The sequence below is a fragment of the Vigna angularis genome, chromosome 4 (assembly GCF_016808095.1).
Source record: "Vigna angularis cultivar LongXiaoDou No.4 chromosome 4, ASM1680809v1, whole genome shotgun sequence".
NCBI lineage: Eukaryota > Viridiplantae > Streptophyta > Magnoliopsida > Fabales > Fabaceae > Vigna > Vigna angularis.
Window position 1 is genome coordinate 40252586 of NC_068973.1, and position 13357 is coordinate 40265942.

The following is a 13357-nucleotide window of genomic DNA, read 5'->3' on the forward strand; positions in this document are numbered from 1 at the left end:
GCTTTTACCGCCTTTTTACTTTATATAATTGTACTTTTTGCTTCTCCTTGGAATAATAATTCATTCATAATATTTTTCACAAGAAAGCTCTCAAGTGTGCTTCTCTCTCTCTGCTTTTGTAAGTTTGTATTAGTTTCTGTTTTGTCACGATGCACACAGAATGTTCATTGTATAGTTTACCCAGAATCTCCTTTGTAGCTGATTCATGATTACAATAAATAAGACTTACAAGATAATTCTTTTATATTTCTCTCAAGAAAAACATCTTTCATGTTATAATGTTTAGTATACTCTATAAAATATAAGATTATGTGAAATAGTTATTACAGTTTGATGTTAACTTAATATCGTCATATAAGTCATAAGACTTGATTGACAACAATAAATTTATTTCAGTCTTACAATAAACAAGACTTACAACATAATTCTTTTATAATTCTTTTATAATTCTCTCAAGAAAAACATCTTTATGTTAAAATGTTTAGTCTTTTTTATAAAACATAAGATTATGTGAAATAATTATTATTGTTTGATTGTTAATTTAATATCTTAATAAGTCATAAGGTTTGATTGACAATAATAAACTTTGTTTCAATAGTAGATTGAACTTTTATTTTTTATTTCTTTTAAAAAAATCTATATCTAAGACTAAGCAATATCCTAAGTGTTTTTCATGTTTTCAATGCACCTTACCCAAACATGGTAGAGAACACCAACAATTTGAAATCCTTACTTTTCTTAAACTTAATGTAAAAATAGGTTGTACATTTTTTTTTTATCTAATTACTTTTCTAGCAATTTTTAAGTGTCGCAAACAGCATGATCCAAGATAAAAAAAAAAATATTTATTACACTTAAGATGTTTGAAAAAAATATTTATTACACTTAAGATGTTTGGTCTTCTTGCTGTAAGGTACATCAGACATCTAATCAAACTCGTCAAGTATGTCTGATCTACACTTTCAATTGCATCTTTCCTAGTAAACTTTAATTCGAAGGAGTACTAATTGACTTGCATTTTTTCATATGAAACTTATTAAGAATTTTCTTAGCATATTTTCTTTGATAAACGAAAACTCATCTTAACTTTATTTAATCTCCATTATAAGAAACTAAGTAATCTAAAAGACTTTCATCATTTTCATCTTAAATTCATCAATTAAGATTACATTGTTTTCCACTACTAAAAGATCATCGATATAGAGAAAAACAATGATATATTGTCAACCCTGTATGATGTAAAGAATGGATTCAAATATGTTTTTTACAAAAGTTATATTAAACAAATGATTGTCTATTATGTTGTAACAAGTTCATAGAGCTTGTTTCAATACATAATACCTTTTTCTTCTGATAATATGAAGTTCCTCTTCCTTCTAATCATCCACCGTCTCATTTTTCTCAATTTTATTCTCTTTGTTCTTTAGTAGTTGTGATAAATCAGAAAAGTTTGATTGTTTTACAGATTGATCTCTCCAGTCTTTTATTTTTCATTTTTCACAAAGTGTACATCCCTTCTTATGATAATATTTCCTGTTTATTGTTGTGGCTGAAAAATTTTGCATGCCTTCAATATTGTATTATAGTCTACAAAGATTTCTTGTATTGTATTCTTATCTAATTTATCACACTTATACGAGAAGAAAAAATAAGGAAAGATTTTAAAAAAGTTTAAAGATGGTTTATATACATTCCAAACTTCAAAAGGTGTCAAAGTCTTCACTGTTTTTATATTAAGTTTATTCTGAAGAAAGAAGAAGACTGTAGTACTTTTCGCCTCAACCTAAAATTGTTTTGGTATACTTTTTTTTCATCTTGATCAAATATCATGATCAGAAAGTGAGGATCATGAATAATATGAAGTTAACAGAAAGTTTGTTATTGGACGGCAGTTTGTTAATTGGTGTCACCATCATCTCCATTTTGTTAAAGTTGAAGACTAAGTTGTTTTACAAAAAGTTAAGCTCTTTTTCATTATCTTACAAATAGTTTTACTTTTAAGACATATAATATAGAGTTAAACAAAAACAAAATTACTGATTACTACATGGATTGTACAGGAGAAAAAAAATTGATGTGTTTAATCATGCCGTGAATGATGCAGGGGATGATTTTGCTGACACTTTCGGTTTCCCAGGCAACTCTACAGCGACGATGCGGTTTTACGGAATGCGAAGTAGCAAGGAGAGGCCCAACCTTGTTCTAGACTATGCACTTGCACTCATTGCTTTGGGTACGGGTGGAATGAAGCCTTGCGTGTCCTCCTTGGGGGATCATCAATTCGATGATGGAGACCACAAAGAAGTTCTGATGAAGCCCTTGTTTTTCAAATGCTCATTTTTTGCCGTTAACGTCGGTGCCATCCTTGGAATTACGCTATTGGTTTACGCACAACAGGTTGCAGCGTTTCGTTGGGGTTTTGGACTATCCGCAGGCGCAGCCATTTGTTCTATCCTTATCCTAGTTGGTGGTAGCCCTTATTACCGTTTCAAAAGCCCAAAGGGAAGCCCTTTCCTTAGGTTTCTTCAGGTTGTGGTGGCCTCCACCTGGAATAATCTAAATGGGGTTCATCTTACAAATGATGAAACTCCTCTCTATGAGGTCCAAACTACGGAGTCTGATATCGTTAGCTCAACCAAGCTCCCTCACACCCCACAATATAGGTTTGTTGACATGAAAATGTTCTTTTTCATGCAGCAATGGCAAAGGTTCTACCTTGGTTGGGAGTATTAACTGAACCAATTGTTGTGCAGGTTTTTTGACAAAGCAGCAGTTATGGTAAATGCTGAAGACAAAAGCAACCGGTGGCGCATATGCACGGTGACACAAGTAGAAGAGTTCAAAACCTTCATTCGAGTCCTTCCGGTGTGGGCTTCCACCATCGCTCTCTCTCTGTCTTACGCTCAGCTCTTAACCTTCTTCCTAGGCCAAGCCAATGTCATGGACCGAACACTTGGTGACAGCTTCAAAATTCCCACAGGTTCTGTCCCTGTCTTCAGCGCTATCACTCTCATTCTCCTACCCATCTACGAGAAACTCATTGTCCCCTTTCTCCGCAACCTCACCGGCCACCACCGCGGCATCACATCGCTGCAGGGGATAGGCGTAGGGCTGTTCGTCTCGGTCTTCGCCACCGCTTCCGCGGCGTTGGTCGAAATGAAAAGACGTAACTACCCGTTGGAACCGTACAGCATGATGAGCGTGTTCTGGTTGCTCCCTCAGTTTTTGCTAATGGGCACTGCTGAAGTTTTCACGTACGTGGGGCAGTGGGAGTTTTTCTACGATGAAGCCACGGATGGCACAAGGAGCACTATCAGTGCGATGTGCCTTTGTGAGATTGGGATCGGGAGCTGGTTGAGCACTGCGCTGGTGAAGATAATTGAAGCTGCGAGTGGTGGACAATACAAAGGGTGGTTGAGGGACAACCTTAATGAGAGAAGGTTGGACTACTTTTACTGGGTTTTAACGGCTATTAATGGAGTCAATTTTTTGGTTTACTTGGTTGTGGCGCATAGTTTCAGAGGGAAAGGAGCACATGTTATGGATGAGGCTATGGCTGAATTCACTAATCCCCAATACTCACAACCATGAAGGGGAATTACCAAGTACAGTTTTCTGATCATTTATACTTTCATCTCTTTAATTTGCTGTTCTTACGTAATTTGCATGATCTGTATATGTAATCTCACAATTCTTTTCATGTATAATTTCTGAAACATCATAGTTTAACCAATCTTTACGTTACATTAATATCAACTATTTTTCCTGCTAATAATAACAGATTTTGCTTGGCAGGCAACTGAGAAATGGTTATTTTTCAAATGCTTGGGCCAAATGGTTTAACATATTTTTCATTGAATGGATAAATACTTTCACACTACATTTTTTATTGGTGATAAAACACATCTAATGTTACTACTACATTATTTTATAATTTATTATTGTGCCTAAATTTTATTAGAAATATTTTAGACATTCTTTTTATCTTCGAATTTTTAATATCCTCCATTTTGAAATTTCAAAAAAAGGAATATGTAAAGAAAAGAAAGGGTTGCAGGGAAAGAGGCCCCAAGCATGCTAAGTCTTCAGAGGGTTAACTCATGGGCCTTCTTAATAGCATATGCAAGCCCAACAAAAGTTTATTGATGGGCCCTATTAAATATTTAAAAGTAAAATATATTTTTAGATAATGTGTCGTCACTTTGTTTTAGAACTTCGAAACCATGTTAAGTTTGACAAAAAGAAAGAAAGAAATATTTTTAAAAAATTAGTTATCTTTTAAAGTTACACGTACTTTGTAATTGAATATATATATATATAAATATATATATATATATATATATATATATATATATATATATATATATATATATATATATTTTGTTACTATGGACTTATAGATGACCGATCGGGTAAGTGACATTGAAAAAAATCGTGCGGTTGACATGCCAAGAAAGCATCTCTTGATCGCTCGGTCTCGACAATCGTTAAGTAGAGTTAAGGCACAATTAATGTGAACACTGTTAAACAGTTAAGGTTTACATTAATGACCATTAAGAGGTAAATTAACTGGTCAGATTTCTTTAAACTCTATAAATAAGGGTTTAATTTCGAGGTAAACTCACTTTGACTCATTATTAAATTACTAAAGACGAGAAAAATTCTGACAGCGTCGAAGTATCTTTTACAGGTCACCCCCATAATGGAGAGACGTTCGGCAAAGACAGGAACGCTGCAGACGGTTATCCTCGTCCCATTTTAGCAAAAACATTTTGGCGTTCTTCGTAGGGCGCCAAAATGTTTCGATAGGGTTGAGATCCCTAACTCAAAGTATTCAAAGTTGTCCGCTCCATTATCCAGGTTGCGCTACTCTCTCTCTTCTCTTTCTTCTAGCCGCGGTAGAGGGTGCCTGCAGAAGACACTCCGACGTACAAGTGAATGACTTTGCATAATAATATCGTAATAAAGGTTAGTAATTAGAGTTAAATTACCTGTCTTTTCTATCAGACAAATATTTATAAATTATTATAATAAGTTTATCATTAGGTCTGACTCATTAATCACCAATAAATAACATTATTCATATTAATTGTCAATAAATGACAATTATTTTCGTTAACTTCCCATTAATTGCTCAGATTAATTTCCAGACCGATCGATCATTTTCTTGCTAAACGGTAAGTCACCCGGTTCTTTAGCTGACCGGGTGGTTCTATAGTACATTAAGAAAGAACAAAAACATATTTAACCTATTTATAAATTATAGGTTAAAACATGTGAAATCAAAGGACTTTAAAACAGCGGGTAGATGTGAAATAACATAGTGACTCACTGTAAATACTAGCTTGGCTCATAATTAATAATGATCTACTTCTTTATATAACTCTATCTTTCTTGATGAAATACCTTCCATAGTTACATGGTCTCGAGAGAGACATGATACTAAAGAAACATTTAATAACTATTAAAAAATATAATAAAACGGGATTTAGTAATGTATAACGGGTATGTACAATATTAATCACCCAAGAAAAGGAAAATATAAAATAAACCTATCATATTTTATAGTTGATGCGAAGGATTAAAGAAAAAAGATATGAGCTGTGATCTATAATATTATATATATATATATATATATATATATATATATATATATATATATATATATATATATTACATTCTACACAACATCGAACAAGTAAGTAAAAAGGATTTTATTTTCGTTTTCATTTTCTTTCTAGACTAAACATACCATGAGCAAGAGTAATAGTGGAATGTACTTTTAGCAATTATTCTCATAAAACTTTCTAATAACCCTTTTTTATAAGGATTTTTTATTTGAAATCATAGTTTAGACTATCTTCAATTTATTCAATTGGAGAATTGATAATTATAATACAATTTTCCCTTATAACAGCAAGTAAACAAAGTAGCCAGCCATCTAAGTTAGTGTGCTCAGTCAAAAGAGATATTGTATGAAAATATATTTGATCGAATGATGAGCACATAAAGTGAAGGGATGGGATTGCAAGCTTTCCTCAGAAAAGGAAAAGCATCGACGGGTAAATGATAAAGTCAATAAAGTAAACTTTCAAAAAAGGGAAATTGCTTGATATATATGATCATGGACATCTTAATGATTCAGACCCTATAAATAAATATGTTATTGGTGCACCTGGGGATCTGCTAAATAAACATAAGTGTCATTCCTGTACATAAATTACACCTAGAATTTTGTCAATTTGCCAGTGTCTTCACAGGAATTAACGATGAGATATTGGATTTTAGTCTCATGGATTCATCTTCCAAACACATTATTATCTAAAACTCCTTGCCTTCTCCTGCTTGTCACGTTTCTGTGTCTTCTCATGTGATGCAATAGACACATAATAGAGACAATGCAGAGTAGTGCTACTGTGCCAACATGATATACTAATTATTTGATGCAAACTTAATTAATTATCCATTTACGAACTTAATGAGAACACCTCAATTATTAATGTTAATTGAGTTGCTACAAATTGGAAAGTGAATGACGGACGGTCGGCCATTGGTACGCAGTGGATTTTAGTTATTTGTGCTTGGGATTATGCCAGCATGCACCTCACTAAAATGGTAATGGTGCTGCTAAACTTGCGCAATGATGAATAGAAGATATTGATTAAACCCGACCGAAATGATGATTCCGTTTGAGAGTGACTATTAATATATTATCATGGCTTATCGAATGTTGATGCTTGCTTAGGCTGCTTTTGAGACAAGGTGACGGAGAATATCTTGCATGACTTTCTTTCCGTCTCTGTCATGATCATCTCTAGCATTACCTTGGAGACAACCGAGCATAGAGCTGAAATTAAAAATCTGCTTTGGTAAATCAAACCATTAATTAACATATAAAGCATATGGGATTTCGGTCTTTGAGGCCACTTTTACGTGACATCCATCATTGTAATGATTCCCATGAAAAACCTCATTCTAAAAGTCCTAGAAAGAAAGCATGTGAATTAACCAAAAGAAAAGAAAGAAAAAAAGAAGATGAAAGGCCTTCGTACACACACAAGCTTCCTGACATAAAGTAGTAATAATGTATCACTGGTATCATTTTCTTCTTTTTCTTTTTCCTTTTTCCCTCCCAGAAAATGGTGCCCCAGCAGCACGAAGTCATGAATCTCTTGATCACACGTTCTCCGTAGATGAAGGGAGGAGAAGAGGCTGAGTGAGTGATGTTTTGGCATGGCTTGCGGATCTGATGCCACTGTGCTCTGGGGTGGACGTGATCGCAGCCTGTTCCCTTGCAAACTTTCTCTCTTCGTTTTTGCCCCACAACACAAAGTACAGTCCCACAACGATCAACACTGCTCCTATGATCCTACACCACAGATTCCACCCACACAACCACTCACAATCAAAATTATAATTCGCAATAAAGTAGTGTGTACATGCGTAAAAGATAAACCAAAAAGAGACACGGCACCTTCCATTCTATTAAAAATCTTAAACACTTTTTTAACCTCTAGACTGCGGAACACTAAAAGATGTTCCTTCGGATTCCTTAGCCTTTTCTAAGTCGAGTCAGTTTTCGACCAAGCTTCAACCTCAACGTACCTAAGCTCCAGCTTACTTGTAGTTTAGTGGGTTTTCGTTTGTCGTTTTCCAAGTGGTCCTTGTTAAGTCATTTTTCCATTCTTAAGCTATACACACACCCTATCTAAAAAGTAATTAAAATAAGAAAATGAAGAGCAGAGGCAATAGGACGAACCCTCCCAAGTAGAACTCTTCGCCTAAAGCAAGGGAAGCCATAATAGCGACAACGAGAGTTTGAACAGGTTGATACACTGCAACGAACACAGGGCCACCTCTGTCGACGCACCATGTCTGAACAGCGAAGGCAATTCCAGATGCCACCACTCCCTGCAATGCATAATCCAAATTTTTGTAACATTACAATTATCTTCACACGCCTACCCTCAATTACATCTCAACAATTATTGCACAAATATCATTCATCCTTTCACCACTCCATCCAATACAGACAACTATATTGCACAAAATTAAATTTAAATTTTCATATTAAAGCGACCAACTCTGTGCAGTTTTTGTAAAAAGAGGCTGGACCCACGTGGAGATACCTTTGCATGGTATTTAATTCTTTACACGCTTTACGTTTATTTAAAAGCAGAAAATTTATACAAAAAATAATTAATGGATTTGTAATTTTGAAAAGAGAAGTCTTTATGTAAAAGCTAAAGGACATAAAATGATAGACCGTTTATTTATGTAAGAATAAAGCGAATAAATACTTTTTATTAGAAAACTAAAACAGGTAAAAGTGAAGAAGAACATTTTAAAATGTCAAGTGGATGTTTTAAATAACAACATTACTTTGAAAAAAATAATTTTGATCATAATTCAAGTTTATAACTCTTACTTTGATGTGTAAGAATGACTTTTTTCATTCATTAAAATTTCTTTTCTTTATTGAAAAAAGTGAAGGCGTGCCTATATCAGAAGTGGGAAAAATATGGGAAGCCAGTGCTTGAATGAAAGTATTATATATATATATATATGGTGACTGACCGCATAGAAGATGGTGAAAACTTCTCCACCAGATTGGAAAATCCAAGCCTGAGCATCTCTTTCAACGATGAGAGCAATGACGAAGAATTGTATGAGGCCAAAGAAACATGTATAGGAAGTGAGAGAGAGGCGGGCAGGGTACTTCTTGATTACAGGTGCTTGCAACACAAGCCAACCAGACCAGGACAAGCAGTGTCCTATGAGATAGAGGCAGCCGAGGGTCCAGTTCTTTCCCTTTGCATCTCCCAGCGAGAGTGAGCCAAAGTCAATTACTGGGCTAGCGTTCAGTGGTGGAGTTGGGCTATATATTGTTGGACCCTTGTATAGGGTAATCACCGATGCCCCAGCCACACAGAATACCGTTCCCGCAACCTTCGCTATCCCATCCTTTCGATTCACCCGAACTTGCTCTATCCTGAAAATACAATATCATCTCATATACCTATGCAAACCCTGACTAAGCCTCACGCATGAATATTATATATTACAGTAAGTAACTGTTTCAATATCTAAGTATCTCTGTGTGGTGGCGGTGCAACAATTCATTAAGGGCTTGCCTGAATATGGCTGCCATCAGAAATGTAATGGCTGGGACAGAGTTTTGTATCGCTGATGCAAACGTTGGTGATGTGTTGTCCAAACCAAGCAAGTAGAAACCTTGGTTCGCAGTAATCCTGTGTAATGAAAAAAAGTATTATTATTATTAATGAAGCACAAGCCAGCGAATAATCTCTGCTTATATATAGATATGTAGATATAAAATTAATTGGACGTGATCTGAAAATTTTACATACCCGACAAGCGCCAGAAGAAAGAACTGTGAGAGGAAGTTTAAAGTAATGGCAGGCCTCTCCTTCCTGGACAAAGAATAAACAAACAGCTGCTGAGAGAGACAGATGATTGTAACTGGAAAGATTTGCAGAATATTTATATGTATATACTATATATGGGATTAATTAATTGTTTAGTTTTGTTATGTTATGATATGTTACGTTAGAGAAGGTAACAGTGACTAACTTTTCCAAGAAGTAGGCAAAAGGAAGGAGCAGGAATAAGGCAATAACGTTGCGGTAGACTGGGAAAACAAGTTTGCTAATGCCCATGTTAAGGGCAGCTCGAGAAACGACGTGGAATCCGGCGTAGCCAAACTGCAGGGCCAACATGGCCGCATGCAGCTGAACGCGTTCCGGGACGGAGCACCACATTCTGGTGGAAGAGGAGGCTGAGGCAGAATCAGCCATTGAAGAGTAAAGAAGTGATATAAATGAAGTAATAATAATTGAGAGCTAGGTAGGTGGTAGCTTAGCTTGGGTAGAAAGGGAGGGAAGTGGTGAAGGGGAGAGGGAAGAGTAAGGATATAAATATAGGGAGGAGAAGAAGTAGAGTGTAGAAGCAATGCGATTGGTGTGACCCACAATCAGCCTAAAAAGGCGTTGTGTCAACTGTTGTTAGCCTTAAAATGTTTTTGTTTGTCTCCCACATTCTTTGCTCCATTCCACCCTCTCCTTGGCTGACAAGACAACCCTCACCGCACTTGCTTTGAAATTAAACATGAAATTGAAAAGGAGGAAAAAGGAAGAGTGATCAGGGTGTGAGGTCAGATCAGGTGTGTGTGTGTGTTTGAGCTAGAGCCAGAAATTATGAGAGAGAGAAAGTGAAGTGAAAGAGATTAGTATGTATGAGTTTAAGAAATTAAGATGGTTGGGGTTTGACACCATGCGAATAATGATTATTGTTTGTTGAGGAATGAATAGCTGAGCCGCCATTGATAGATAGCGCGCACGAGTGGAGTGGAGGATGCCCCATGCGGTTGCCTAAGAACCCCACCACCACACTCCCCCACCCTTCAATAATACCTTTTTACAGGGAGTGTGCGTTTTATTATACCATGACCGCTCTAAAGGAAACTCTGCCATTATAAAATTCAGGAAGCCCTGCCATATGCATAAATATATGCAGAAATATTTTGCAGCTACTTCCTCCACTATACTCAAAAGGAAGATAATGAAGTGTTCCCACTCCCAAAGTTACCATAATATGCGGATTCGTTGTTCAAATCATCCCCTTAGCTTTAACAGACATAATGTCGCCCCTCCCACCCCTTTTAAAATCGCATACATCCCAAAAATACAGTATAAACTATACCATAAAATATTCTCATATTAACAATATTATAGTTCAGTTCTGAAAGTAAAGAGATACGTTCATGGTTGAACGGCCTTACAAAAATACTACAGACTTTAAGATTTACAAAACACAGTCTAGACCGAACGATTACCAAAACTACGCTTATACCTATCGGTTATACAAAATAAAACCCAACCTAATGACTGAACGGTCCTATGATTGCGCTTTCACTTCCACTTCTTCTAGAGTCTCTTCCAGTAGCTCTTCTCCTTCTGCTCACATCCATAGGAGGATCATTGCAACAAGAAAAGACAACCGAACGGACAATACAGACAAGACAGAAAAATAGGGTAAACTTATGTAATTTAATTAATTCAGTAAAACCTATACTTCACATGAATCTAACATATTTCAATATACAATCATGTAACATCAAATCATTCACTTCCAATCAAAATTACACGTCAAAGCATGCAATGACTGACCACTTTACTCTGACTGTCCGGACTGTATGAATTATGTGTAACTACGACGTTTTTGCACCTGGGTGATGTAATAGATGGGATGCCCTCAACAGCTGCCACCCGAGGTTAGTCCGTTCCGTCCAAGTTCACCTTATGGACTAGGACCTCTTGCCATTCTCACACATGACTTACTCCTCTCTACTTGAGAATGAGTAATCACAGAATATCAAGATAACCGCCAGCTAAGCATAACCACATTCATACTCTACCATTCAATAACCACTCATGAGATATTCCTCCCTGGAATACTCTTTCATTTCCATACCATTCCATTTATATTCCATAATACAATCAAACCGAACTAATAAACAGATCCCATCTGAAATCAAAACTGAACAATAACATTCCCCAAAGACAAGACCGAACGTTTTGAATACTTTCTAAACTAACACAGCTGAACACTTAGTGCAAGACCGAGCGGTCTTCCACTTATAGACCGTACAAGACCGAACGGTCCATTCTAGATAAGACTCATCATAAGTCGAACACTATTGATAGTATTTGGACGTTTACTTGCTACTCAACAGTCACTATAAAACAGTATTTTACTAGACCGAACTCCTAAGAATGTACCGAATACTAAATATTACATATAATTTAGACTTAACCGAAAATCATAATAACTATTGCTGGAACCTGAAAACTTAAACCGAACCCTACAAGATTTAACCGAATACTATTGACTTGAACTGAATACTCTTAGTTCAAGTAGAGTACACAATGGGGTATAATAAAAATACCGAGCGCTTGGTTAAAGACCAACCACTATAAAGACCGAGCGTTTGGTTCTAAACCGAGCACTACTGAGACTGAATGCTTGGTTCAAGACCGAGCACTACTGAAACCTAGCGCTTGGTTCAAGACCGAGCACTACTGAAATCGAGCGCTTGGTTCAAGACCGAGTACTATTGAACTTAAATCAAAATGAAGGAATATATATACAATTACACAACACTTATTTTCAATGAAGGATAAAGGTAACATCTACGACTGTAAGTACTATAGAATACATTAACTAAACTGTTTAGGAAGCCTAAAGAGGAAACTATACTTAGACCGAACGCTTACTTACCAGTATTCTAGGAGAAAACCAATCGGTCCTTAACTGAACTTCTCCACAGAAGAAGAATCCAGTACAGACCAAATACTCAAAGGAAAACCGAACGGTCAATAATGACTTTCGGTGACAACCACAGGATTATACAGAATTCTACATACATAAGAGCAAACCCTATATCAGCCAGTTCACATCATTTGTAACTCATACACTCATATATACAAAACATGCACTGAAAACAATACTTCATATTCATCCATGGATCAAACAAACATACAACCATTCAGAACAAGAAATCATAATCAAATTATATAAGCTTCCTTTACCTCTAAACGTAGCCGAACACTCACCGATGCAGGATATGTTTCACCACTACCAGTCTTATACACTTAGAGCTCACCGATTTAAAAACTAAACCAAATACAAGACCAGAATTTCTATCAGAATGAGATGATAAACTCATGCAACCAAAACTTGGCTTGCATGTGTCAGAAAACGAACGGTCTAAGACGAGAAGTAACTCACCAGCTTAAACCACAACTTGATCGGTGCAATGGAAAGCTCTTAACACCAGAAATACTCAGGCGTTGCCTGAATGATGGTCGGAAGAAGAAAAGGATGAGAATTCTTAGAGAGAAGATGGAGATTGTAGAGAGAAGGAGGAGAAAATGGAAGGTTCAGAAGATTGAAGATGAAGGATGCATGCAGAAAAGTGGCACGAAGTTTGAAATTTAGCCTTAAATACTACCGTCACTAAAATCGATCGGTCATTCAGCGCTGTACACCTGTCTTCCACTATCTGAAACTCTGATATCCTTCCACTGACACCTGACTTCCACTCACGAAATTTAAGGGTTCTGACAACCACACCCTCCAAAAATTATCACCCATTTTTCTAACATGTTATTTCCTCTTCTTATTTGCACCTCCTTAAATTTATGAAATCGTGAATGATATGCATGAAGTAGAAAAATAAAACATAGATAATGTACCATATTTGATTTAGGTATCCATTTTACTATTTTCATTTTTTTTAATTGTATCACTCAAATTATCTTTTATGCATTTGAAT

The 13357-nt window shown here is 36.0% G+C and overlaps 2 protein-coding genes across 2 annotated transcripts; one reads left to right on the forward strand and one right to left on the reverse strand.

The window, feature by feature from the left end:
- The first annotated feature begins 2154 nt into the window (after positions 1 to 2154).
- Positions 2155 to 3591, forward strand: LOC108341289 (protein NRT1/ PTR FAMILY 8.2). Its single transcript, XM_017578987.1, has 2 exons — positions 2155 to 2663; positions 2754 to 3591. Exons 1-2 carry the CDS (start codon positions 2155 to 2157, stop codon positions 3589 to 3591), a joined length of 1347 nt encoding a protein of 448 aa, XP_017434476.1.
- Positions 3592 to 6848: 3257 nt separating this feature from the next.
- LOC108341859 (protein WALLS ARE THIN 1) lies at positions 6849 to 9926 on the reverse strand. Its single transcript, XM_017579514.2, has 6 exons — positions 9595 to 9926; positions 9372 to 9434; positions 9135 to 9251; positions 8578 to 8992; positions 7760 to 7911; positions 6849 to 7369 (listed from the first exon to the last, which is right to left on the reverse strand). The coding sequence occupies exons 1-6, from the start codon at positions 9816 to 9818 to the stop codon at positions 7177 to 7179; spliced, it is 1164 nt and encodes a 387-aa protein (XP_017435003.1). The 5' UTR covers positions 9819 to 9926; the 3' UTR covers positions 6849 to 7176.
- Positions 9927 to 13357: the final 3431 nt, after the last annotated feature.

Bases quoted from the DNA above. Each gene is read 5' to 3' on its own strand.
- LOC108341289 (XM_017578987.1), top strand. From the start codon at position 2,155: ATGCGGTTTTACGGAATGCGAAGTAGCAAGGAGAGGCCCAACCTTGTT. The intron at 2,664-2,753 runs GTTTGTTGACAT...ATTGTTGTGCAG, and splicing joins CCTCACACCCCACAATATAG to GTTTTTTGACAAAGCAGCAG.
- LOC108341859 (XM_017579514.2), bottom strand. From the start codon at position 9,818: ATGGCTGATTCTGCCTCAGCCTCCTCTTCCACCAGAATGTGGTGCTCC. The intron at 9,252-9,371 runs GTATGTAAAATT...TTCATTACACAG, and splicing joins TTTCTTCTGGCGCTTGTCGG to GATTACTGCGAACCAAGGTT. The intron at 7,912-8,577 runs GTCAGTCACCAT...TATGCATTGCAG, and splicing joins TTTTCACCATCTTCTATGCG to GGAGTGGTGGCATCTGGAAT.